The sequence below is a fragment of the Euleptes europaea genome, chromosome 3 (assembly GCF_029931775.1).
Source record: "Euleptes europaea isolate rEulEur1 chromosome 3, rEulEur1.hap1, whole genome shotgun sequence".
Classification (NCBI taxonomy): domain Eukaryota; kingdom Metazoa; phylum Chordata; class Lepidosauria; order Squamata; family Sphaerodactylidae; genus Euleptes; species Euleptes europaea.
This window is the reverse complement of record NC_079314.1, coordinates 76,843,403-76,869,806: the sequence shown is the minus strand read 5'-3', so window position 1 is coordinate 76,869,806 and position 26,404 is coordinate 76,843,403. Positions and strand designations below refer to the sequence as shown.

Genomic DNA, 26,404 nt, shown 5'->3' with positions numbered 1-26,404 from the left:
ATAGAAAACTCTTAATACGTCGGTGGGAATACATAGAAAGTGCGAACAGTACATAGAAAGTGCGAACAGTATTTTTTATAAAACTCTTAATACATCGGTGGGAATACATAGAAAACTCTTAATACGTTGGTGGGAATACATAGAAAGTGCGAACAGTATTTTTTATAAAACTCTTAATACATCGGTGGGAATACATAGAAAACTCTTAATACGTCGGTGGGAATACATAGAAAGTGCGAACAGTATTTTTAATAACATTTTCAAACTCTTAATACAAGTGCGGTAACCCCCCCGTGTTTGGCCACATTAAAAACAGCACACTAAAAAACCCCAGTCCTCTGCACGTTTATTCTGAGGGTCTGTAGCTTGACTCCTATGCAACCCCCTACGTATTTACGGGGGAGTAAGCCCCAAATGAATACAACGAGGATTCCACGTAAACAAGCGCAGAATGGGGTTGCAGCACAACCGCCCTTTTAAGACGCGAACTTCCCGATTCCCGGGGGAAAGCAGAACTTTTAAAACTTGAGTCGCAGCCCCAACGTGAGCATGAAACAGAGCATCACCGTGGCCGGGGGGAGGAAGCGCAGCTTCGCCGCCCGACCTTCTCTGCATGGGACTGGGGTTTTAAGAATCTCCACCAGCGACCCTGACCTGGAGGCCCAAGGCGAGCCTGATCTCGTCAGGTCTCAGAAGCTAAGCAGGGTCAGCCCTGGTTAGTATTTGGATGGGAGACCGCCAAGGAAGACCAGGGTTGCTGTGCGGAGGAAGGCACTGGCAAACCACCTCTTGCCATGAAAACCCCAAAAAGGGGCCGCCATGAGTCGACTGCGACTTGACGGCACTTTACCCACACACACACACCCCAGCGACCAGGACGCGCAAACATCACAGGCGAGCCCGGCCCTAGGGGTAAGCTAGAGACAGGCGATGCCCTTTCCCCCTCTCCTTCCCACGCAGAGCTGTGAAGAAAAAGGGATCCCCGGAACGAGCTCTTGAACGCCGAAGGACTCGGTTTTGGTCAGCCAACGGTGGAGCCAGCCCTTCCCCCCACCCCCGCTTTCGTCACAGGAACCGAACAATGCCTTCCACTTCGCGCGCGACTCTCTCACCCCCCCCCGCCTTTCCGAGCCCGCCTTCACTTAATTCCGAAGCGACTTCCCTCCCTCCCTCCCTCACATCAAGCTTGCTCAAGGAAGCCTTATTCGCCGCCGCTTCGTCTCTTCAGGGAATCTCGCGAGACAACGTCAAGGAAGCCGGGTGTTTTCCCTCCCCCCCTCCTCCTCCTCCTCCTTTCCCTCAAGCCTGCACTAGCCAGCCCGAGAGCGGGATAGGTGCGCGGGGATTCTCGGGCGGCGCTCTGGGGTGGTGGTAGGGAGGGGGGACTGACTGAGCGAGCGCTCTGCCGCGGTGTTCTGTGGGATACAGGCGGTGCTTGCCTCTCCTGCTGGGTGCGGATCGCCGCCGCCGCCGCCGCCGCACAGGGCGAGTGAGGGAAGGGGACGAGAGCCGAGCGGGGCATGAAGATGGCGGACGCCAAGCAGAAACGGAACGAGCAGCTGAAGCGCTGGATCGGCTCCGAGACCGACCTGGAGCCGCCCGTGGTGAAGCGCAAGAAGACCAAGGTGAAGTTCGACGACGGGGCCGTCTTCCTGGCCGCCTGCTCGAGCGGCGACGCCGAGGAGGTGCTGCGCCTGCTGGAGCGCGGCGCCGACATCAACTACGCCAATGTGGACGGGCTCACCGCGCTGCACCAGGTCCGTGTCTGCCCGCTCGAGCGCCCGGGGCTGGGCCTAGCTTGGCTCGAGCTGCGGCGGAGCCTTCGACGAGGTTGGGGCCTGCGCCGCCGCCCCCCCTCCCTCCTCCTCCTCCTCCTCCTCCTCCCGGCACCTGGAATAAGGGGAGGCCGGACGGCAGGAATGTCTCCCCTCTCTGCCCAGGCAGAGCCGTGTCACCCGGGAAGGGGGTGCTGGATAGCCCGCCTGGCTTCTCCCCGCCCCACTGCTCTCTTGGGGAGCCGGGCTGGCTGCACCCGTCTCTTTGTGGCCCAGGAGTGCTGTGTTTTGCGGAGGAGGGCGCCTGGATGGGCGGTTATAGGACAGGGCCTTCCTTTGCCTTTCCCAGGAGATGGCTGGCATTTGGGTCTCCGCTTCCTTCCCTCGCTGGGCTTGAAGGCACAACTGAGCGGCTCGTGGGGGAGTTTGTTGCCCTGAGAGGCTGGGAGAAGGGGATGTGGGGGGGGGGGGCTGCACCGTTTGCCCCCCCCCGATTGTGGCCAGATGGGAAAGCGTAGCCCCCCTGTCGTGAAGGAGGGTCACTTGGATGTGGATATTCGCTCCCGCAGTTGGAAGGTTTAGGGTTCGCCGCCTACTGAATGGCTACTGTTTTCTCTGCCCTTTTCCCCAAAGTGTAAATACGAACGTCCTATACCGAAGAAAATAACCTTTTTCACTTGTCTGTCTCTTTGTTCTTATTCTCTAAAGGTGGGTGTTAGCATCTGCCTTTCCTAATGTTTAGTCTGTGCTGCGCAGTATGAACTCCAGCCCTTCAGTACCGATATCCAGTATGTGTGCTTTTTCTAAAGCGTGGAAAGTTATAAAATCATTAGCGCAATAATGCTGGTTTTATGTCTGTATGTTGCAAGCACTTTTTCAAAAAAGGTAAGATGGAAAAGAAGCTGGTTGAAGTTTTTTTCCCAAAATGGATGCTTTGTGCATGTTAAAGTTTTATATGAGCCTGATTGGAATCTCAAAATATTATCCAAATAAGGAAAGACTGTGGCAATCTGGACATAATGCGGGTTTGCTTGAATACTTCTATTAACATGCCAAAAGCAATAACAGCATTAGTTCACTGAATATCACAAACCAAGAATAATCTCTTCGACAGTTTGATTTTTGTTTGAATGTTAGTTATCCTGATATTTCCATAAAGTAATATCAGTAATAATAAGGATTTTTATTAATAGTAATAAGGATTTTTTGTTGATTCGTATAGGAAGCATCTTTATACAGCATACTTATTGATTGACAGTGTAGTGGTTCATTAATTGTATGAAACACATTTGAAGTTAGTATGTATTAAAAATTATGGATTGTGAAATAAGTATGAGGGAAACCTCCCTGTTTATGTGTTGCTTCAAGATAACTTGTTACCTGAAGATGACTTGCATGTTATGCATATTTTGTTTTTATTGTTGTGCAAGGTGCATAATCAGCCCTGTCTCCTAAATGAAAGCTGTTCTTCTGTGAAAAGGATTTCATCTGTTCAGAAAATTCATGCAAGTTTATAAATAGGTTATACTAAGAAGAAACCAATGAAGAATATATAGAACTTGCATCTAAGTGTCATTGTGGTGGAGTGGTAACGTATTGGAGGAGACCTGACTTCAAATCTCTGCTCTACTTTGAAGTTCACAAAGTGATTCTGGGACCGTTATTCTCTCAGCCTCTTACCTCAGTGGGTGGCTGAGACAATAACACGGAGATGGAGAGAACCATGTATGCCCTTATAAGCTCCTTGGAGGAAGGGTTGGGTAAAGAAATGTGATGATTAGATGACAACATTTGATTTTAATTGTATGCTGCCTTGTGGAGAACTCTGAAGAGGTGGCATAGAAATATTCTAAATAAATAAGACCAATTTCTGTAAATATTTCACTTCCAGCTGTTTCCCATCACCCTGGAGACATCATTTTATTGTATCTAAACCACCTATTATTGGGTTAGATGCTAATCTATTTTGCAAGCTTTAGAAGATCCAAAATTAGATCCTTGTGTAATGATAGTAAAAAGATGCCGCTGCTGTGCTATGATTGCAAGAAGGTAATAGGGGCAAGTAGTTGCTAACAACCTCTTTGAGAGGAGGGTATATTTGTGGTAGCTTTATTCAACATGGTTAGCTTTGTCAATGCTGTCAAGCTTATGCTGACAGCTCTCAGCCTTGGGGATTTATTTATTTTATGTCTACCCTGCCTCGCTCCTCAAAAGGAACCCAAAGTGGCTTACATAATCCTCTCTTCTCCATCTTATCCTCATAACAACCCTGTGGTGTAGGTAAGACTAAGAGTAGTGACTAGCCCAAGATCACTCAGTGAGCTTCCCCACTCAGTGGGGATTCAAGCCAGGATCGCCCAGATCCGAATCTGAGATCACCAAACTACACTGGCTCTGACTGGGAGTTTGTGCATTTGATCTGTCCATTTCCTAGTGTGTTTGGCAGTGATATCACTAAAAATATTGGAAGTTGGAAGCTTGGGTAGGTTACTTGGATTCTAAATGTGTGTGTTTGGGAGCATGTCCTGCTGACTTTAATGACCCTTTCGAGTACACATAAGGCTGTGATCTTAAGGTTGTAATTATCATATTTCCTCTGAAATAGTTATGCTGTGGAATTGTTGAAGTAAGATTCATCATAGGTGGCACTTGCTACTTTGTGGTTAGGGTGCATTTCCTGAGGCGGTGTCTACCAAGAGAAGTTCATGCATGAGGTCTTGTTACTTCAGCTTCTCTTGCTATGTAGGATTTCACTGTTGGAAAAATCAGATTCCTGCACTTAATTCTGCAGTTTTGGCTGTATTAACAAAATAATTTATTCAGACCTTCGGCATAATAGAAACTGGAACTTTGTTGCAACTATTGCTGGGCAAAAGGATGTACCAGTTTCTGTTTGTGTGCACTGCTGTTAAGATTTGGAACATCATTATTAATAGAAATTGGTGTAGTAAAAATGATTGGGTTGTCTGAATCTTCTTCTGTGTTAGCAAAGCCAGAGCTTCAAGTATAATTCTTCAAAATGTTTGGGTTGTTTATGCCTTTCTTTTTCTCGGATAGCAAGGCCAGAGCTTCAAATATAATACTTTAAAATGTAAGCGCAGGGCTTACAATTCCATCCCAACCTGAGTTCCACCCTACTAAGTCCACTAACTTCAATTAACTTAGAAAGGTATGACTCTGTTTAGGATGACAGTGTTAGTGTTCAGTACAGACAGGTAACACTGACTTACCGTGCAGTCCTGAAGGGAGGGGCGGTAGAGATGCTTAGGAGCCGGCGTCACCCCAGTGCTGGCATCCATGCCACTTTGCCATCCAAAGTGGCACAGACGCTGGTACAGGATGACTTACACCAGCTCTGGGGAACGATGCAGCAGCGTGAGTCTCGGGCACCTGTGCTGCCTCCCAGGTAGCGTTTTTCCAGTGCAAATGCCTGCACCGGTGTCCAGGGGGCGGAGCTGACTTTAATCTGCTCCCAAAGCCCTTTCATCGTGGGAACACCCCTTTTTGCAGGTGTCGAGTTACGCCTTCAAAAAACCTGGCTTAGTCCCATGAAACTCAGTGGAGGAGTTCAGAGTGCATTTTATTTTGATTATTTCTGGCCGGGAAGCCTCTCAGGAGACGGTGCAGCTGTGCCATCCCTGGCCATCACCTAACTACCCCTTCCTCAGGATTGCTCTGCCCTTGTGGAATGATTTAACTCTTATGGATTCCTTCTTTGATTTAAGTAATTTTTCTAATCTGATAGCATAGTCTTGGTTGAAAGTGATGCTTGTAGCTTGTAATTTGTGAGTGTATCTGTAGAAAGTCAAAAGAATAATAAAGAAGCCCCTGTAGTGTTTTCCTGTAGGTTATTCAAGACATTATTGATGGAGGGTATTACTTAATATTTTGCATGTTCATGCTGTCTTCTGAGGCAAAGAGTTACAATGTCAGTTACAATGTCATTTTTCATTTATTTACCTGTCTTTCTATGGACACATGGCACATGATGAAGCTGTCTGATACTGAATCAGATCTTTGGTCCATCAAAGTCCATATTGTCTACTCAGATTGGCAGCAGTTCTCTAGGGTCTCTGGTGGAGGTCTTTTACGTCACCTACTATGTGACCCTTTTAACTGGCGATGATGGGGATTGAACCTGGGGCCTTTTGCATTCCAAGCAGATGCTTTACCACTGAGCCATGGCCCATCTCCCTGGGACAAAGCTGTTGTGGTAAAGTAGTACACAAGTTAGTTTTTTCTTGGACAGAAAAAAGAGACTTTCTCTGCACTTCTTTTCATAGATAAGTAATATAGATTCCAAATATGTCTTGTTTGTCACACTGATACAGAGTTGAGGTCCTAATGTAGGTTGTGATTTGATTTTATCTGAATATTATATTTTCCATTTAGAAGCTGCCCTGAGGCATATTAAAATAGCATTCTTGTCTATAGTGGCACATTGGTTTAGAATTGCAATTTTCTGCATGCTTAAATAAACAACTTTCTTGAGTACTTTTTTAGGGTTTTCAAAATAGATACCAAAAATAGAGGTTCAACTACAAACTGCCATTAACAGTACAATAGTTTCACCCTTGCAATGCCATTGAAGGTGATAGGTTTAGAAGGCTGTGATTCAGCTTAGTGTCGTCCTGAGCCTGGTTTCAACCGGGGAAGGCGGGCTAGAAATATAATAAATATAAATAAATAAAGTAACAGGTTGGTTTGAAATACAATCTTATACCCCTTTCAGAGGATGGATAAAGCAGAGCATTCCCAAACCTAGGGGCTTTAATAGCAAAGGCCCTATTCATGGGCATTGTTCTAATCTGTCCTAGAGAAGTAATATAGAACATGGCCTGATGTCTCAGTTTGGGCTGCGATACAGCTTAATGCCAAGAGTGATAGTCCTGCAGGTATGTGGATTCTGAAATATGTAGGGTTTTTAAAGATTAAAACCACAACCATGTTTATTGATTTATATCCTACCCTTCTACTTAAGCACTCAGTGTGGCTTACAGGATAAAAATGAAGCAATAACATACATAAAAATAGCAATTAATTAAACCAAAATAAGAAAATAGTAACATGAACAAAATAAGCATCATCATTAAAGTTGTAGGCTCGAAAAGGAGCCGTAATATAAAAATGATATCAACAGCATCAATTAAAAACCTCAAGAAACATGACTGGTCAGAAAGTCATATGTGGAGAAATGGGTTTACTAATTTCTCCTTAAAACCTTCTGGAGATTGGAAAACAACTGTCTTAACCAGAGGGCCTATCAGTGAGTCAACCATTCAGAGAGGACACTTAGTTTATATGCTATATTTCTGTACTGCTTGTTCATCTTGCTTAAAGTGCTTTGCAATAAATTAAGCAAATTAAACTTGATCGGAAATCTTGCATATCAAAACCTTCCTAAAACTAAACACAACTAAACCAAGTCAGAAAAAAGTTACCTAACCATATAGCTTTACACCGCCACCTCAGCTGGATAAGAGGCAACCTTTAGGTGAACTTGCAGCCATTCCGTGCTTGCCCTGGTGAACAAAGTTGTTACCGTATATACTCGCATATAAGCAGAGTTTTTCAGCCCAAAAAAAGGGCTGAAAAAGCCGAACTTGGCTTATACGCGGGTCAATACGGTAGAGGGGGGAGGGAGGAGGGAGGGGGGAACTTACCTCCGCCGTCTTTTCCTGGCTGGGAGCGGTCTCCTGTGGCCGCGGGGAGGCCGCCCAGCCGCCCCCGCCGCCTTCTCCCGGCCGGGAGCGGCCTTTAGAGGCACCCTGCGGCTGCGGGGAGGCCGACCAGCCGCCCCGCCGCCTTTTCCAGGCCGGGAGCGGCCTCTAGCAGCCCTCTGCGGCCGCGGGGAGCCCGCCCAGCCGACCAGCCGCCTTTTCCAGGCCGGGAGCAGCCTCTAGAGGCCCCCTGCGGCCCCGGGGAGCCCGCCCAGCCGCCCCCCGCCGCCTTTTCCAGGCCGGGAGCGGCCTTTAGAGGCCCCCTGCGGCCGCGGGGAGGCCGCCCAGCCGCCCCCACCTCCTTCTCCCGGCTGGGAGCGGCCTCCAGAGGCCCTCTGCGGCCGCGGGGAGGCTGACCAGCCGCCCCCGCCGCCTTTTCCAGGCCGGGAGCGGCCTCCAGAGGCCCCCTGCGGCCGCGGGGAGGCCGACCAGCCGCCCCCGCCGCCTTTTCCAGGCCGGGAGCGGCCTTTAGAGGCCCCCTGCGGCCGCGGGGAGGCCGCCCAGCTGCCCCCGCCGCCTTCTCCCAGCCAGGAGCGGCCTCCAGAGGCCCCCTGCGGCCGCGGGGAGGCCGACCAGCCGCCCCCGCCGCCTTCTCCCGGCCGGGAGCGGCCTCCAGAGGCCCCCTGCGGCCGCAGGGAGGCTGCTACGCCGGCCCCACCGGGCCCACTGCCAGGAGCCCAGAAGGTACCGGTAAGCCTGCGCGCGGGGGGGGGGGGTTGGTTGGTTATAAGCCGACCCTCGGCTTATACGCGGGTGCCTAATTTTTCCCCATTTTTGGGGAGAAATTAGGCACCTCGGCTTATACGCGGGTCGGCTTATACATGGGTATATACGGTACCTTCTTCATTGAGGAAAAGAGAGCATACCTTGTTGTGTGGATAATAAGGTGTTTCTTCACATATGGGGAGAGATGTTCCTTAAAATTGGATGAACCCAGGCTGTGTGTTAAGTTGGACTAGATGACCCTGGTGGTCCTTTCCAACTCTATGATTCTAAGTGCCATCAAGTGGCTTCCAACTCACAGCGACCCAAAGAATTAATGTCCTCCAAAATGTCCTGTGGTTAACAGCCTTGCTCAGGTCTTGCAGACTAAGGACCATGGCTTCCTTTATAGAGTCAATCCATTTCATGTTGGGTTTCCTCTTTTCCTGCTGATTTCAACTTTTCCTAGCATTATTGTCTTTTCCAGTGTATTTTGTCTTCTCATAATGTGACCAAAATGCTGTAAAGGGTGTTAAGTCAAAATGAGCCCTGTGAATTGGATCTGGAAGCAAACAGGTAGGAGGTCCAGCTTTGGTCGCATCACTGTCATATGGGTAGCATGACTGATACCTATTAATAGATAGGTTGCTGCATTCTGGATCCCTTGAACTGGGTCCGGAAATACACTGACAACCCATGCAAAGTGCAGTGTGTGTTGGTTAAAGGTACGCTTCTAACACCTGTGGGAATACAAGCAGTTGCATTTGGTCTAGCTAAATCTTCCAAGTATCTTTAAGAAAAGTGCATTCTATTAGTCTTGGGAGTTACTGAAACATGGATTAGTGTGGCAAGGGCAGCCTTGTGTAGGAAGGGGCAACAACAAGTGCAGGTGGTGAAAACCACCTCTAGCAATGGTTATAACCTGGTAATAAAAAAGCAGGCTTGCTTCTGGAAGCTCATCTGGTCAGACAGGGAAGTAATTACCTTGTCTGATCATAACCTGGCAGTAACTCCCATTGAACACACTGGGACTTAATAAATATGCATAATAGGCTGTAAATTTGTCTCTGGGATTTTAGTTTTGCCACCTGCTAACACTGCAAGCAACATGACAAGGTACCCTGAACAAATTATGTGATTATAATGTGTGTATTGACAAAATCCTGTATATTTATATTTGCACTCTTTCTTGTTTAGGACTACATACTCTAAAATGGATAAAAAATAATTGCTTTTAGGTTTTAATTAGCTAGATTCCAAATTATGAGGTGTTACAGGTCAGTAGAAGATCCGTGCTGGGATTTGGAAAAGCTACTTGAAGCATTTAAATTAAATCTCCAGGCGCAATCCAGTAAAAGTTAAACATGTATAAATTCCATTTATTTCAATAGGAGAGGTGAACTTGAAACTTTCCCATTGAAATAAACGGAATTTAGAAATCATTAATTATGGCTGGATTGATAATTTTGTGAAAAAACTGCTGACTAAGTGTCATCCTCAACTAAAATGAGTTGTAGCCAGACTTTATCATGTATTCTAATAGTCAAATGTGCCTGGTCTGCAAATACTTAAATCCACAGATCAGTGCCATTTATACAGAAGTAAAATTGGGGGCCCTACAGAAAAATCTGAAAACTTTAAAAAATGGATTGGGGGTTGAATAAATCCAATTGAGGTGTCCTTGTGCATGTAAAAACAATAACCCTCTATCACATGAAGGAACACCTCACCTCTGCAAGCCAGTTGGCGTTCCAGCTTTCCCCTCTCATACTTGGCAAAAAAGAAAAGAAAAAGTTCTTGCTTCACTGCTGCTCTCTGCCTCACTTGGCATCCCCTTCTCTGCTATCCTTCTTCCTCGCTGCCCCCTAAGTGTTTTTAAGGGCAGCCAGCATGCTCACTGAGTGCCACTTTCAGCCCCGGCAGGGTTCCTTCCATTGATGGGCCAAGACTGCCTCCTTGCTGCTCAAGAAGGAAGAGCCCCAAAGAAACAACTATCTCCCCCTTTCTCCGCTGCTGCACTCTTCACCTCCCCATTCCTTCCCTTGCCCAGCCCGCTTGTTGTTTGGTGAAAAGAGGGAAGGCAGGAGGCCGCGGGTGTCATTGCCCCTACCCCACTGATCTGGCAATGATGAAGGCGGGCAGGGGGTGCAGAAGTTGTTCCTGCTCCCCCTGGTGAACTGGCAGTGCTGGAGGTGGGCAAGGGAAAGGAGAGCAAAGGCTTTGTCATGGGAGCAGCTCGGGGCGGGGGAGAGAAGTGTGGGGGGAAGAGGAGAGTGAGTGGTAGGGAAAGGATGGGAAGAGGGAAGGAAGAGAAGACAGGGAATGGGATGCCTTCTCTGCAAGTTTCTTGGAGTTCCTGCTTGTGTTTTTTTAAAAAAATATTTACAAATTCCTATGATATTGGAATAGGGCTAAAGGATTTACTCCTGTAGCAGAGAGAATGGGATACCCTTTTACTTGATAATCAAAAGTTCATTGTCCAGTAAATCTAAACATTTTTCTGTTAATTTGTTCTTGAGCAATGATGCAAAATTGCACACATGCATTGGCATGTAAGGGTAGGAAAATGTAGATAATCACTTATGCTCAGGACTCCATGAAGATTATTCCTCTTGAATAATAATCAAAATCCTTGGTACTAAATGTTAAATGTGGACCTGTATATAAATTAAACTAAAAGATTAACACCTTGGCTAGGCTTTTGTGGATTAACTATAGAATAAACATGAGTCACTTCCACACTTGATACTGAGGACACTAATATGAGAGATCAGTATGTCAGATTTGAGTGCCTGTTAGTGTAGTCCAAAAGTACCGTATATACTCGCATATAAGCCGAGTTTTTCAGCCCAAAAAAAGGGCTGAAAAAGCTGGCCTCGGCTTATACGCGGGTCAATACGGTAGAGGGGGAAGGGGGGAACTTGCCGCAGGGCCTGCGCACCTTTCCCCAGCCGGCAGCGGCCTTCCTGCCCCTGCAAGAGGCCCCTCCAGGTTGTGCTGCCGCCGCGCCCGGGCTGCTTACTGCGGCCGGCAGCAGCCTTCCTGGGCCGGCAAGAGGCCCCTCTGGGTCGCACCGCCGCCGCGCCCGGGCCGCTTCCAGGGCCTGTAGGAGGCCGCCGCCGCGCATGCGCGGCTTCCTCCGGCCGGCAGCGGCCTGGGGGGGCCTCCTGCAGGTGCAGGAAGGCCGTGCTGCCGCCGCCGCCGATTCGCCGCCTCTCTCCCGGTGAGTAGGGGGTTTAGGGGCTCTTCCCCCTCCCCCCCTTGGATGGCACTGGGGTCGGGTTGGGTCGGGAGGGCCCGGGAGGCCGGCGGGAGGGCGACCTGGGGCAGGGGTGAGATCATCCCTGTGCTCTAAAATGGCGGCCGCCATTTTAGAGCGCAGCATTACCGGTAAAGGGAATTTCTTATTGACCCTTGGCTTATACGCGGGTCAATAAGAAATTCCCTTTTCTGGCCTCAAATTTGGGGGGGGCATATTCCCGAGTCGGCTTATACCCGAGTATATACGGTATGTTTATTGTGAAGGCTATGTTGGTCCAAGAAAATGAAATCTCTTATGTGTTTTGTTATAAACGATATGGAAGTTTTAATGTTATAAAAAAAAAATTAAGAATGTAGAGTAGAAAGATACAGAATCAAGTGGGGTTGGCTGAGTGCTGGAAGTTTATGCTATGTTATAGATAATTGTGAACAAAATTGCCTGTTATTATTCTATCATCTGTCTTGGTCCAAAAATAAGTGGCATTAAAGTCTTCTATAGAGGCATGTTTTCTTATGTCTTATAGAGTCTTATGCTCTATTAGTCCTAGAGTGTATGTATGTAAAATAAAATTTCTTAATCGTAGTTTAAAAGGCCAATGGAGTCTATCTGGCCTTTTTCTGATTAAGTATAGGTGATCACTTATTTTAGTGGCAGGCACTATTTTTGACAAATATGAATCTATCACCATAAGAATAGAGTTTGCCCAGTTAAGATCTTGAACACCTAATTGGCTTGCATAATTTACCATTCTTCATGTCATATCACTAGTTCATTCCATGGCTAACATTGTTATCACTAGTTTATAGCGTGGTGCCAGCGTGGTGTAGTGGTTAAGAGTGGTGGTTTGGAGCTGTGGAGTCTGATCTAGAGAACCGGGTTTGATTCCCCACTCCTCCACATGAGCGGCGGAGGCTAATCTGGTGAACTGGATTTGTTTCCCCACTCCTACACATGAAGCCATCTGGGAGACCTTGGGCTAGTCACATTCTCTCAGCTTCACCTACCTCACAGGGTGTTTGTTGTGGGGAGGGGAAGCGAAGGTGATTGTAAGCCGGTATGAGTCTCTCTTAAGTGGTAGAGAAAGTCGGCATATAAAAACCAATTTTTCTTCTTCTTTATTCCATGGCTATATCTTTGTTTTTTCATTATGTATCCAAAAAGCTCCAGTTCCCTTTGAGCTAATGAAGGTTCCATCCAAATCACCAAGTTAGTTCTCAGAACTTGAACTTCTTTAAATGTTAATTTCCCTTCCTGTTGTCTTAAATTGAGTGTGGGGTAAGTTCCTGGTGTGTATTCTTGTAATGCACAGAGGGGTTGGAGCTAATAAAAAAGCTTTATGTTGACAGTTTATTGTTGGATGCAAATCGGGAAACTGGTAGCCAAAGCATCCCTGAAGTTTTAATTTTTTTAAAAAAATTATAAATACCAAGGGCTGGTGTCTTGACTGATTTTGTTCTGCATGCCAAATACAGAATACTGCCAGTGAACTCTAGTCACATTGGGGAGGAGCTGTGGCTCAGTGGTAGAGCATCTGCTTGGCATGCAGGAGGTCCCAGGTTCAATCCCCGGCATCTCCAGCTAAAGGGATTAGGCAGGTAGGTGATGTGAAAGACCTCTGCCTGAGACCCTGGAGAGCTGTTGCCAGTCTGATTAGACAATACTGACTTTGATGGACCAAGGGTCTGATTCAGTATAAGGCAGCTTATGTGTATGTGTTCACATCCAGATCTTGAAGGGGAGTAAAAGCACAGGCAGGTCTGTAGTAAGTGGCTTCCCTGACTGGTTGGAAGTGCAAAGGCTAAAACATGAAAGTGAGCAGATGAAAGAGGACCATGAATTGGAAGTGGGTGATCGCTTAGGGATAAGTGCATGGTTGTAATATCTATAGTGAAGTTAGAAACATAGGAGTGAAGAAGAGGTTCAAACAAACATTTGTCAGAGTGTGGTATTGAACATTTTCTAGGATATTGCAATGCAGCATATTTCTGTAAATGCATATCCTTTTGAAGGCATAACGTTTGGGCTGTAAATTTATTATTAAATTTAACAGTGCATTCTGTTTGGGTTTGAATTGATTTGTGTGCTGGTGGTTAGCTGCACGTATACGTAGTTGTATCTTTTCTATTGGGCATGTTTTAATTGGAGTGTAAATAATGACTGTAACAGGTAATCCTGAGTAACCCAAATGTAAAGACTATTAATGTGTGCTAACTTGCAGTACTTTGTACAAAGAAGAATGTAAACCATATGTGTTTTAATTTTGCTCTTCTGATGATATAGGTAGTTCACATTTATGGTCCACTTCAGTGAATTAACACTGAGCACAGTCTGGATAAAATTAAACACTTCTCAGTCCATTTGATTTCAGTGTGGTATTTAAATATATGCTTAACTCTTCTGTTGAAATTGGTGGGACTTCAGCTGACTTGGCCTGAGTTGTGCACAGTGTTACTAATTTTCTAGTTTTTTAATTATATTTAGGTAAATTATGACTACCTTCAAAATTTTTGTTTACCACTCCTACATTGTAGAGCTGTGAACACTTAAGTCCTTATTATGTTGCTGGAAAACTAGTCATTCTCCATTTCTTCTTGTCTGCTATTGATGTATCGCCCTTAGATTATCTTTCATTTGAGCGTGTGTGTGTGGATGGTATGGGAAGAGGCAACAATAGGGTTGCCAGCTCCGTGTTGGGAAACTCCTGGGACTTCAATGGACTATAATGCCATAGAGTCCACCTTCCAAAGTGGCCATTTTCTCCAGGTGAACTGATCCGTCAGTGGGGATCAGGTTTTTTTTTTTTAAGATTGTAATTGTAATCCAAGGAGATCTGCAGTCACCGCCTTGAGATGGGCAACCCTAGGTACCAAGTATATGCCTGTCTCATGTGATGCTCAGTTGGCTATTGCGTAGTGGTATCTGAGCCCTAGGATATTGTTTTTCTTGTATGGGAATTTGGTGCTACCACTAGGCCTTAAATCATTGACATAGAATACCCAGAAAATACAGACTCTAAAACTACTTTGCATGAACATGAGGGCAAAAACATGATCCATATTATCATTGCTGAAGTTTCTGAGCATGATTATTTCACAGCATTTTGCTTGACACCACTATTTGCAAGTGCTTTTAATTTCTGGGCAAAAGGCAATTTCATTAGAGATACATGTTGTCTTGCTAACACAAGGAAGAGCCATTTCACATACTACTATGACCATGCACAGATTTAAAGTTATGAACATGCTATTGAGTGAATATCGCACTCATGTGTCCTTGCATATACCCATGTGAATCTGCTGCTCAATGCAGTTTGCCAAGTGTAATAAGGCATGTGTATTATCCTATGATAAGACGTGTTTAAACACACTTTTCATTTGTATTAAAATATGTGACAGTGGCCATAATTTTTTTTCCAGACAATGTGATTTGCCAAAACACAATTCATATTTCTCATCTTCCCTTCAGTTTTGTGTAAAAGATAAAGGCAGAATGTTCGCTTAGTTTTACTGTACTAAGTTTAAAGACTTTTTATCATGCAGCTAGTTCTGGCTTATAGCTGAAAAAGTACCTCTGAGAATGAAAATTCAAGAACTGTGGGGAGCGGGAAGGCTTTAAACTAGCAGTTTGTCTAACCTAGAAAGTAGTATACCTATCTTTATAAATTCATACTAACTTGTTTTATTAATACTTCTGAAAACATTTCGTTTACCAGCTGGGTAGTTGTACACTGTTAACTCATGGACTGTGCATAGACATGTTTTACAAAATGTAAAATTGCAGGCATATGTGTACTCATTTGAAGGTTCACAGCTTCTTTTGCATTGTTTACATAATTTGTCACATCAGTGCATGTTAAATGCCTGAAATCCTTATTAGCATAGTTCTGTTTATCTTTGTTTTGTTGATCTGGCTTAACCATAAAAAGGCAAACTCAAGTAGAGCAGCAAGGCTGTAGGGCTTCTAGTCAGCAGCGCATGTTCTGATGCTATCTGGTGGGTGGAGACATTCCAAGTTGTCATGTATTACTAGATACATTCCTGAAATGACAGTCAGTGGAAACTGTGGATAGAATAGAAGCATTCCTCAGCTGTCACCTTTTTAGTAGTCTCTTAGAGTGTATTGTTAGAACAATTGGAAAAAAGATGATTGATTCATTGTAACAAATAAGTTTATCTGTGAATATCAAGCGTGTTTTTATAATGCAATATGTGTCATAGTAGTATAGCTATTCTGAATATTGCCAGCAATGGAGTTCTTAGATTTTAAGAATTCCACTAAATGGTGTGTGTGTGTGTGTGTGTGTGTGAGAGAGAGAGAGAGATGGAGGGACTTGGTGTTTTAAAATCTGTTGTACAGCACAGTGTGAGGAAGTAAAGATGAAGTCTGTGTAGTGAACAAAATGAGCTTGCAGATATTCCATTTTCTTGCATCTTCTTGTTCAAGTGATTGACATGGATGTATGAGTACTTGTACCCTGACCTGGATGGCCCAGGCTAGCCTGATCTTGTCAAATCTCAGAAGCTAAGCAGGGTCAGCCCTGGTTAGTATTTGGATGGGAGACCACCAAGAAATACCAGGGTTGCTGTTCAGAGGAAGGCACTGGCAAACCACCTCTGTTAGTCTTTTGCCATGAAAACCCCAAAAGGGGTCGCCCTAAGTCGGCTGCGACTTGACGGCACTTTACACACACACACACGAGTACTTGTAGGTGGTTCTAGTTAAAGCTTTGTATTTAGTTATTCGACTGGGCACTTGTTGCTTCTGGATAAATAATGAACCAGGTGTACTTCTTTGTTGTACAGAATGTGATGGTGAGAAACTGGTAACTTTGTCATACTTGTCTGGAAAGGTCTTCTGTTTGTTAAAAGTTTTCTGTGATTGGTCTTTCAACAAATCTAACATTCAAATAGAACTCACTGATAGTCATTTTGAAGCATGTAAATGTAGAATAATGTTGCATAGCCTGTTCTGAATAAATAGGGGTTGATAAGATTCCAAAATATAAAAAGTTAATTTGTACAGGAAGATGAGAGAAGGGAGGTAAGGTACATACCAGTTAAACTGTAATATTATATTAGGAAAATTTGCATTGATATATGTTCACAAAGCTCAAATTGTTATTTGTGTCTTCCCCTATTTGGTGGAAGGGCTATTGTAATTGCCAGTTTAATGTGGAACTTGGAAGTAATGCGCTGGAGAATGATAGTGAAAGTGAGGGCCCCTGTGACCTCTGTGGAAGAGAGCTAATTCCATTGAAATAGATGAGTGGACAACAATCTCCATGGCATATCTTCCACTGGCGTTTGGATATGATAAAATTAGCATTAGTTGTTTTACAAGCCTTTACCCCCCCCCCAAAAAAAACAACAACAACCATGTAAAGGAAATACTTGCTATATTGTCTTATTTTTTAAAAGTGTTATTCCAATAAAATTTCCCCATAAAGTTTGTATTTCTCTGAATGTAAAACTTGCACTACGCTTCATTTATCTCTTAGTCAGATAATTCAGTTTAAGTATGTGTTGCATTAGAGACATAAAATTAACAGAGTGGTACTTAATTTTTTTTTACTAAATGTAAATCATAATAAGTGTGCTAATCAGATCACATTCTTTTTAGGAGATTAAAAGTTCTTCTAATATTTTTTTGGGAAAATCCACATTACTATAACCATGTCAGTGTATTGCAGCAAAAGCAGAATTATTCTTGTTCCACTGTACGCTGACAGATTTATTATATCATAAGCTTAATGAAGTGATCCTGATCGAGTTGTTGTTGAAACTTAAGTTCGTTAGTCTTAAGGAGCCACAGGAATCCTTATGCTTAGATCGTGTAGATTTTTCCTTTAATTGGATATGTCAGGCCTGCACTCCTTTTATTTTCTCGTTTAATTTCTCTTCATCTCCTTTTATTTTCTCTTCATCTGTTTCCACTGTTTACTTGCTGTAACTGCATTTTTTTCATGCCCTTTTTGGGAGCTGCTGTTTCATTCTTTGGACAGTATGAAGTCTGATACCTTGATTAAGATCTAGATAGGAAAGTGGTGAGTCTCTTGGAAAAGCTTTAAGTTCTGCTTTAGTGAAGATTGAAGTTGCAGTAATGATTTCAAGAGATCCATTAGCAGTATGAGTTTGTCGTAATTATGTGAAACCATAAGATTTTAACCAGTTGTTATCTTGAGTATATGATGCTTCCATAAGCAGTCTTTTGCAAGCAGCTCCCCTTTTAGATTTGTCTAGCCAGAAACTTAAAACTCATCTTTAAATAGCCAAACTGGGTGTGTGGAAAACCGGATACCATAATTAATAGCATACTGTAAACTTTTAGAAATAGATATTTTTATATTTGAAAAATAATTGTCTCAGTCAACCGGCAGCTCTCTGTAAACTTGATAATTTGCATATAACAGGGCCTGTTAGCAGCAGTACAATTATTAAAGACTAAATCTATCAGCTAGCTAAACATGGGAACTCTGTGACTTAGAGGAATAACCAGAACACTGTGGTTGTTCAGTTAGCAGTTGAAATGTAATCGGAAATAGTTGCCTCACTTTTACTGTGTAATATGTCAACTTCTTGTCTTGTTCCCCTTTTTCTCAAATATATGAACATCAGTAAGCATATCAGGATTACATTGCCTTTCCTGTGGCTAAAGATTAGTATTATAGAAAGCTTGTTCAATAATTCGGAAGGACTATAAGAGTAATAAGAAAATATACCTTTTAACCAAGGTGAATATATACCGTTTAAATACTAAGAGTTATATCACCAAGTATATATTGTGCAAGATCCAAGTAGCGGTGTAGTAATTAAGAGTGGTGGTTTGGAGCAGTGGACTCTGATCTGGAGAACCGGGTTTGATTCCCCACTCCTCCACATGAGCGGCGGAGGCTAATCTGGTTAACTGGGGTTGGTTTCCCCACTCCTACACATGAAGCCAGCTGGGTGACCTTGGGCTAGTCACACTCTCTCAGCCCCACCTTCCTTACACGGTGTCTGTTGTGGGGAGGGGAAGGGAAGGTAGCCGGTTTGATTCTTCCTTAAATGTTAAGAGAAAGTCGGCATATAAAAACCAGCTCTTTTTCAAGTCAGTTTGTGTAATGGGAGTGAACCTATGTCGCTTAACCTATAATTGAACACTTAAGGTTAATATTTCTTTCTGTTTGTAAAGATATGAAAATAAACAACTTCTAAATGTGTGTTTGTGTAAAGTACCTTCAAGTCGCAGCCAACCTATAGCAACCTAATAGGGTTTTCAAGGCCAAGAGACTAATAGAGGTAGTTTGCCATTGCCTTCCTCTGCATAGTGACCCTATAGTATTCCTTGGTGGTCTCCCATCCAAGTACTAACCAGGACCAACCCTGCTTAGCTTCTGAAATCTGAAGAGATCAGGCTAGCCTGGGCCATCCAGGTCAGGGCCTAACTTCAAATAGGTAAAGGTAGTCCCCTGTGCAAGCACCGGGTCATTACTGACCCATGGGGTGATGTCACATCCCAATGTTTACTAGGCAGACTATGTTTATGGCGTGGTTTGCCATTGCCTTCCCCAGTCAACTACACTTTACCACCAGCAAGCTGGGTACTCATTTTTCCAACCTCGGAAGGAGGGAAGGCTGAGTCAACCTTAAGCCAGCTCAGATACCTTTTCATAAATAAGCTTAGGGTAAGTTACAATTTAAACCAAATCAGTGTGCAGAGAGAAGCTGAATTTTTGTCCTATTAACCAGGCTTACCTCTGACTACTGAAAGCTGATGCAAATAGAGAAGTTTTAATTTTTTCATCTTTAACAATGAACCATTAATAATAATGTTGCAATTTTTGATTCCCTTGAGGAAACAAATGGAAACTTTCTAGATATTCTACATATTTTTCCTAACTATCAATCGGATGTAGAGAGGAAAATGCTTCATGGACAATTATCAGTATCATATGCTTAATAGCACTGAATGGATGCCTTTGCTAACACAATATGGAAAGCTTGGTAGTTATCTACATTGTAATCTGTCTTTTTCAGTTTATCATCCTTAGGAATTGTGTGGAAGAGTAAATGGTTGTTTTACAGAATTGTTGGTTGGGGGAGAAGTACAATCTCAAATGCATATAATCCTAATAAATGCAGTTATGCAGTCGCCTAACGGATCTCTGCAGCCAGATCAAAACCAAAGTTCAAAATTCTTATTTGTCTTCTCTCACATGGATTAAGAGATACTGCATCGCCAAGTAGCAAGTCATGCAAGAGATGCCACAGGGAGTAATGATGAAGTGATGAAGCTTTTATTTACTGTTGAAATACATGAGTGGACATGGCTTATCATGCACAGTTCTTTGGGTGATGCAAAGATTACATTGCAAGCCTATGAGAGTGAGCATAGTGGTTAGAGTTTTGAATCTGGGAGACCCAGATTTGAATTCCTAGTCTGTCATGGAAGCTTGCTGGGTCACTTTGGTTCAGTCTCACACACTCAGCCTAACCTACCAGAGTATGAGCTGCTTTGGGTCCCTGTTGAGGGGAAAGGCAATGTAACTATTGAAGATACAGGGCAGATTCCTTCTCCTGAACAGAGATTTTAGAGAGGGGAAAATGAGGAACTGAGGCAAATAGTGGTAACAAGGCAGGAAGTCCTAGAACGTCTAGACAAACTACAAACTAACAAGTCACAGGGACCAGACGGTATTCATACTAGAGTTCTTCAAGAACTCAAATGGGAAATTGCTGAACTTCTAACAAAGATATGTCATATGTCCCTTCGATCAGCCTCTGTACCAGAGGACTGGAGAATGGCCAATGTCACACCCATTTATAAAAAAGGTTCCAGGGGGGACCCAGGAAATTACAGGAAGTTAGCTTAACGTCTGTTCCGGGTAAATTGGTGGAAAGCATTATTAAAGATATAATTGTCAAGCATATAGAAGGGCAAGGTCTGCTGGGCAAAACCCAACATGCCTTCTGTAAGAGTAGGTCCTGTCTCACTAACCTATTAGAGTTTTTTGAAAGCGTCAATAAGCATGTGGACAGGAATGAGCCTGTGGATATTGTGTATTTGGATTTCCAAAAAGCTTTTGACAAAGTCCCCCACCAAAGACTGCTAAGCAAACTTCATAGTCATGGGATAAGAGGACAAGTCCTCTTATGGATTGAGAGCTGGCTGAAAAATAGGAAGCAGAGAGTAGGAATCAATGGGCAGTTCTCCCAATGGCAGGATGTGAGCAGTGGGGTGCCTCAGGGATCTGTGTTGGGACCAGTGCTTTTCAACCTGTTTGTCAATGACCTGGAGTTGGGGTTAAACAGTGTAGTAGCCAAGTTTGCAGATGACACCAAATTATTTAGGGTAATTAAAACAAAATTGGACTGTGAAGAGCTCCAGAAGGATCTCTACATACTGGAAGAATGGGCATTAAAATGGCAAATGAGATTCAATGTGAGTAAGTGTAAATTGATGCATATTGGGGCAAAAAATCCCAAATTCACATATACACTGATGGGATCTGTGCTGGCAGCGACAGACCAAGAAAGGGATCTTGGGGTGGTAGTGGATAGTTCAATGAAGATGTCAACCCAGTGTGCGGCTGCTGTAAAAAAGGCAAATTCCATGCTGGCCATAATTAGACGAGGAATAGAGAATAAAACTGCTGATATCATACTGCCCTTGTACAAATCTATGGTGAGACCACACTTGGAATACTGTGTACAGTTCTGGTCACCAGACCTAAAAAAGGATATTACAGAGCTTGAGAAGGTGCAGAAAAGAGCAACCAAAATGATTAGGGGACTGGTGCAACTGTCCTGTGGGGAGCGGTTAAGACGCTTAGGGCTGTTTAGCTTGGAAAGAAGGCGGCTAAGGGGAGACGTGATAGAGGTCTATAAAATTATGCATGGCTTGGAGAGAGTGGACAGGGAGAAGTTTTTCTCCCTCTCCCATAATACTAGAACGCAGGGTCATCTGCTAAAGCTGAAGGGTGAGAGATTCAAAACAGATAAAAGGAAGTATTTTTTCACACAATGCATAGTTAAATTGTGGAACTCCCTGCCCCAGGATGTGGTGATGGCTGCCAGCTTGGAGGGCTTTAAGAGGGGAGTGGACGTATTCATGGAGGAAAGGGGTATTCATGGCTATTAGTTAGAATGGATACTAGTCATGCTGCATACCTATTCTCTCTAGTATCAGAGGAGCATGCCTATTATTTTGGGTGCGGTGGAACACAGGCAGGATGGTGCTGCTGCAGTCGTCTTGTTTGTGGCTTCCTAGAGGCACCTGGTTGGCCACTGTGTGAACAGACTGCTGGACTTGATGGGCCTTGGTCTGATCCAGCAGGGCCTTTCTTACCGTATATACTCGCGTATAAGCTGAGTTTTTCAGCCCAAAAAAGGGCTGAAAAAGCTGAACTCGGCTTATACGCTGGTCAATACGGTAGGGGAGGAAGGAGGGAGGGGGAACTTACCGCCGCCGCCATCGCCACCGGCCTGCTCGGGTTCCCCCGGCCGGCAGCGGCCTGGGGAGGCCTCCTGCAGGCGCAGGAAGGCCGCGCTGCTGCCGCCGGGCCCACGCACCTTTCCCCGGCCGGCAGCGGCCTGGGGAGGCCTCCTGCAGGCGCAGGAAGGCCGCGCTGCCGATTCGCCGCCTCTCCCGGTGAGTAGGGGGTTCAGGGGCTCTTCCCCCTCCCCCCTTGGATGGCATTGGGGTCGGGGTGGGTCGGGAGGGCCCGGAAGGCCGGCGGGAGGGCAACCTGGAGCAGGAGCGAGATCTTCCCTGCGCTCTAAAATGGCGGCTGCCATTTTAGAGTGCAGCATTACCAGTAAAGGGAATTTCTTACTGACCCTCGGCTTATACGCGGGTCAATAAGAAATTCCCTTTTCTGGCCTCAAATTTGAGGGGGTCGGCTTATACTCGGGTCGGTTTATACCCGAGTATATATGGTATGTTCTTATGTAACAATGAAGTAAATAAAAAAGAGTTAACTCCAGTTGAAGCTCATAGACATTAATGGATTTAGACTGGAGTATCTTGACATAGGATTGCAGCATTGAGTGTGTCAGCTGTTTTCAGTGTTTGTTCTTCCCCCGAAATGTAAACAGTGAACAGGAAGTAAATGCTAGTGTGGTTTCAATAAAAGTAATCTCCACGTAAAGCTTTGCATTTTTTTGGACATAGCACAGATCACACTTGATTTATCTTCCATATCATATACTTCAGTTCAAGAATGCATTCCTATTTTCTCATACAATCATGCTCTATTTAGGACATTGGAAGATTTTTGGATTCATATTTTTCTAGAAAACACACATCATAGCTAGCAGAATACATACTTGGATGCAGTGCAAGACCTAGTTTTAAATGCTTGGCACAGTTGTACAGGCAAACCATAGTTTTCATTGCTTGCTGCCTTAATCACTTCTGACCCAAATCCCTGGATGATGTCCCAAATGATTGACCACCTAAATAGAATAGGAAAGTCAGAGATTCCCCTCCTCAGAGATTTTGTTGGATACTCTTGGTAGGCTTGAGTGCCAGGCATGTTCTTCTTCCAAAGTTGTGTTTTGCAGTGTTCTCCCTTCCTCAGTAGCTGTAGCCCCTCTTTAACTGTATTTCTTAATAAATGCTTTTGGGAATCTCTCACAGATAAACTCACTGATGTCGTCTCTAGATGGGCACTTGAGCTTAAACAGCAGTGGTCTGGGGAGAAGACTGGCCTGTGAAGTTGTAACAAGGAAAGACCTGTCTGCCAGTGTGCTTTCATTTTCTGCTCACTCTATATTCTCTGTGATCAGGTATAGCCTGAAAGGGTAAAGCAGTATCCCAAACCATGTTTTTTGATTGTTTATATATGTTGCTAAATAGTTCTGTTACCACTCCTTGCAAAATTTTTGTGACAACTGATACTAGTCTGTGTTTATTTTCTGTGTTTTTAGAAAATGTGCAGAATCATGCTGTGCTACTGAAGAGACAGTGCATGCTTTTCATCCTGGGTACAGGAAAGGGTTGCAATCCAGATCAGAGAAGGCAGGGCTTCTTTTTCACTTTTCTTATGAACTGGAGAATGCGTTGCAGTCAATAGCTGGACTTCTTCATCCTGTTGGCTCACATCCACATATTCAGAAATTTCCTTCCTTTTGATCCTTGGTATTAACTGGGTATTTTGGTGATGCTGTTGTCTGTTCTAAGCTGTTCCTGGTTCAAACATTACCCTTATACCATAAGTTCACTTGATGGCCTCAGGTAAACTTCCATCTCTTAATCTTAGGCCTCTCCTCCCTCATTTGCAATATGCAGAGAATACTACCTCAGACCTTGATAATTCCTGAAGTTTGCTAGTGGTGCCTAGTGGACCTCAGCCTGTAAACTCTGTTACAGAATTTAAGGGCCTTTTCGGCTTGGCCCCAACTTGGTGGAATTCTGTCAAGTGAGACCCAGGCCCTGCAGGACCTAACAGGGTTCTGCAGGGCCTGTAAGATGGAGATCTCCCACCAGGCCTATGGTTGAGGGCAGCGATGGTAATATCTAGATGCTGGCCTCCCCTCCCCCTCCTCCCGTTTCCTTCCCTATTCCTGTTGGTTGTTATGCCCTCCCCTTTTGATTTGTCTCCAGGTTAAATTAATTTGAGGTCCATCTCTCTCCCCCGGTAGTGCAAGATTAGATATGATGCTGCAGAAACATCTCTCCATGCTGGGAATTTTTTTGCTGCCAGAATTTTAGGCTATTTATACAAATCAATTTTATGATATTGTATTATATATTTTATTGTACTGTTTTTATACTGTATTTTAATTATGATGTGAGCCGCTTTGAGCCCAGCTTTGCCGGGGGAGGGCGGAATATAAATAAAATCTGTGGTTATTATTGTTATTGCTGTTATCATTATTAATAATAATAATCTTTTAGCACAGAGCTAATTTGTTGCTAGGATATGAGCTCTGCTGCAAACCGCAGGAAAGAGCAGAAGTTCCCAACTAAGGGAAAGCCTACAGTGACTGAACTCTTTCAGTCACTGTAGGCTTTCCCTTAGTTGGGAACTTCTGCTCTTTCCTGCGGTAGCAAGCTGAAGGCAGACAGGTGGCTGTGCTTGATGGGGTGGGCGAAGGTAAGAGACTTTTCCCCCAAGGTGGGGGTAGAGAAACCTGGCCCGGAGAGGAAGCAGCAAGTCTTCCAGCCTTCACGCCAATTTTCAGCAGTATTGGAATCACTCAAAGCACAACTAAGAGTATATTGTGAGTAGTTCTATATTCAGGGTTGGTATACTAACAGCAGTATAATCCACATTTACTGAACTGATAAAGTAGGGGCTGTTGTTTGAAATCTAGTCACCCTCCCCCAAAAGCAGTTCAAGTTTGAATAGAAAAGAGAACAATTCTTTGATATTTTTTTCTTCCTTTACTTCTCTTCTAGTTACATAGCATAGTTACATAGTGGGCCTGCCTAGTTTAAACAGAAAAGGCTTGAATCTGCAAAAGCTTATGCTGCAATGCATGTTTTTTTATGTGCAGAAGGTTCTTGTTTTCATTGACACACTTAACATGGTATTTTTTATTTTTAATAAAAAAAATTATTAGACAGAACAAACAATGTGCATGGTGCTTTACAGAGCACAAGAAGGCAAGTCCCTGCTCTAAGGAGCTTACAACCTAAAATTTGAGATAAGGAAGATGACAAAGAGAAGAGAGAGAGGGAGGTGGGGGAAAACTGGCAAAGAATGTGTGTTAATTCCAGTGACATGTATGTGGGCTTAATTCCTGTAGGGGAGTGGAACTAATGAGTTGTGCGAAAGCTTTCAAGTTTTTCCTGTCCTGTGCCTCTTCAGGAAAACATCCTCATACGCGCAAAACATTTTGGACCTCGTGTGGAAGAAGAGAATGAAGCAACATTGCACTTTATTCAGGAAGGTATTTCAGAACCTTAGGCCAAATGCAGTAAATGCCCTGCTGTTCACAACTAATTGATATTCTTACCTATTCCAATAGGGCCTAACCTGCTGAATTTAGGGTTGTCCACTGGTGTGGAGAAAAATGTCCTGTCCCTTTAAGAGAGGCTTACTGTGTGAGAATGGACTGTTGAAGTTTTTAATGACATGGAGGCAAATAATATCACATGGTAAATCATGTTCCATTAATCCTCTACCAAAGGGACGGGACCTTTTTGTCCAGGCCAGTTGGCAACCCCATTTATCACTTAGAGGCAACAGTGAGCAAGTTTACTATGACAGAGAAAAAATATATTCGGTATGGATGAGTCTGGGCTCCTTAATTTTGGGCTGGCTCCAAGTGAAGGCCTGCACTTTCTTACCTTATATCCATTCAGAAATTTTTACAATAATTCTGTGAATTGCTATACAAGAGCATAAGAGCCCTCTTGAATCAGACCAGTGATCCACCTAATTCAGCATTCTTTTTCATACAGTGGCCAATCAGTTACTCTGGAGTATGATAGTCACATGTCAGCATACTTCCGTAGACAAGAGAAAGCAGTATGCTTCATTTAAGATGCCAGCCTGGACTCCATGAAGTTTTCAGCCAGAGCCATAGCCTCAGCAATCACAGCACACAGAAATCTGTGGCTTAAGACTTGAACCACTGATGTGTCTACCAAGGCTAATTTAGCTACATGTCCATTTCTAGGAGGAAAACCTTTCAGCAAAAACGGTCCTAGTGGAATCAAAGGACAAAAAGAAGGCCATGATGCTTTTCTAAGTAAGAGAGAGAACCAGAAATCCAAGCAATATGGCTCCCAGCCCTTTCATTAACACTGGTCCTTTCCTGGGTTTTCTAATGATTAAGAGAATACTTCCTGATCCGGATAAGGACTAACTAAACAAGCCTGTTCTGTTGGTCAAAAACCCACCCCGATAAGTCAAACAAGCATTAGCAGACCAACTGATGCTCACAGTCATCAGTGGGATGGCAGCTACAATTCTTGATTCAGGCCAAGGAGGTTTCCACATCTGATATGGGCAC

General features: G+C 44.1%; 1 protein-coding gene across 3 annotated transcripts in view; it reads left to right on the top strand.

Annotated features, from left to right (window-relative positions):
- The first annotated feature begins 1,422 nt into the window (after window positions 1–1,422).
- Window positions 1,423–26,404, top strand: part of PPP1R12A (protein phosphatase 1 regulatory subunit 12A) — a 122,125-nt gene continuing 97,143 nt past the window's right edge. For 2 of the 3 annotated variants that reach the window (XM_056845730.1, XM_056845729.1), the window contains exon 1: window positions 1,423–1,757. In XM_056845730.1, the coding sequence (XP_056701708.1) occupies window positions 1,521–1,757 (237 nt within the window). In that variant the 5' untranslated portion in view covers window positions 1,423–1,520. The remainder of the gene's footprint in view (window positions 1,758–26,404) is intronic. The other variant, XM_056845728.1, reaches the window with a different exon arrangement.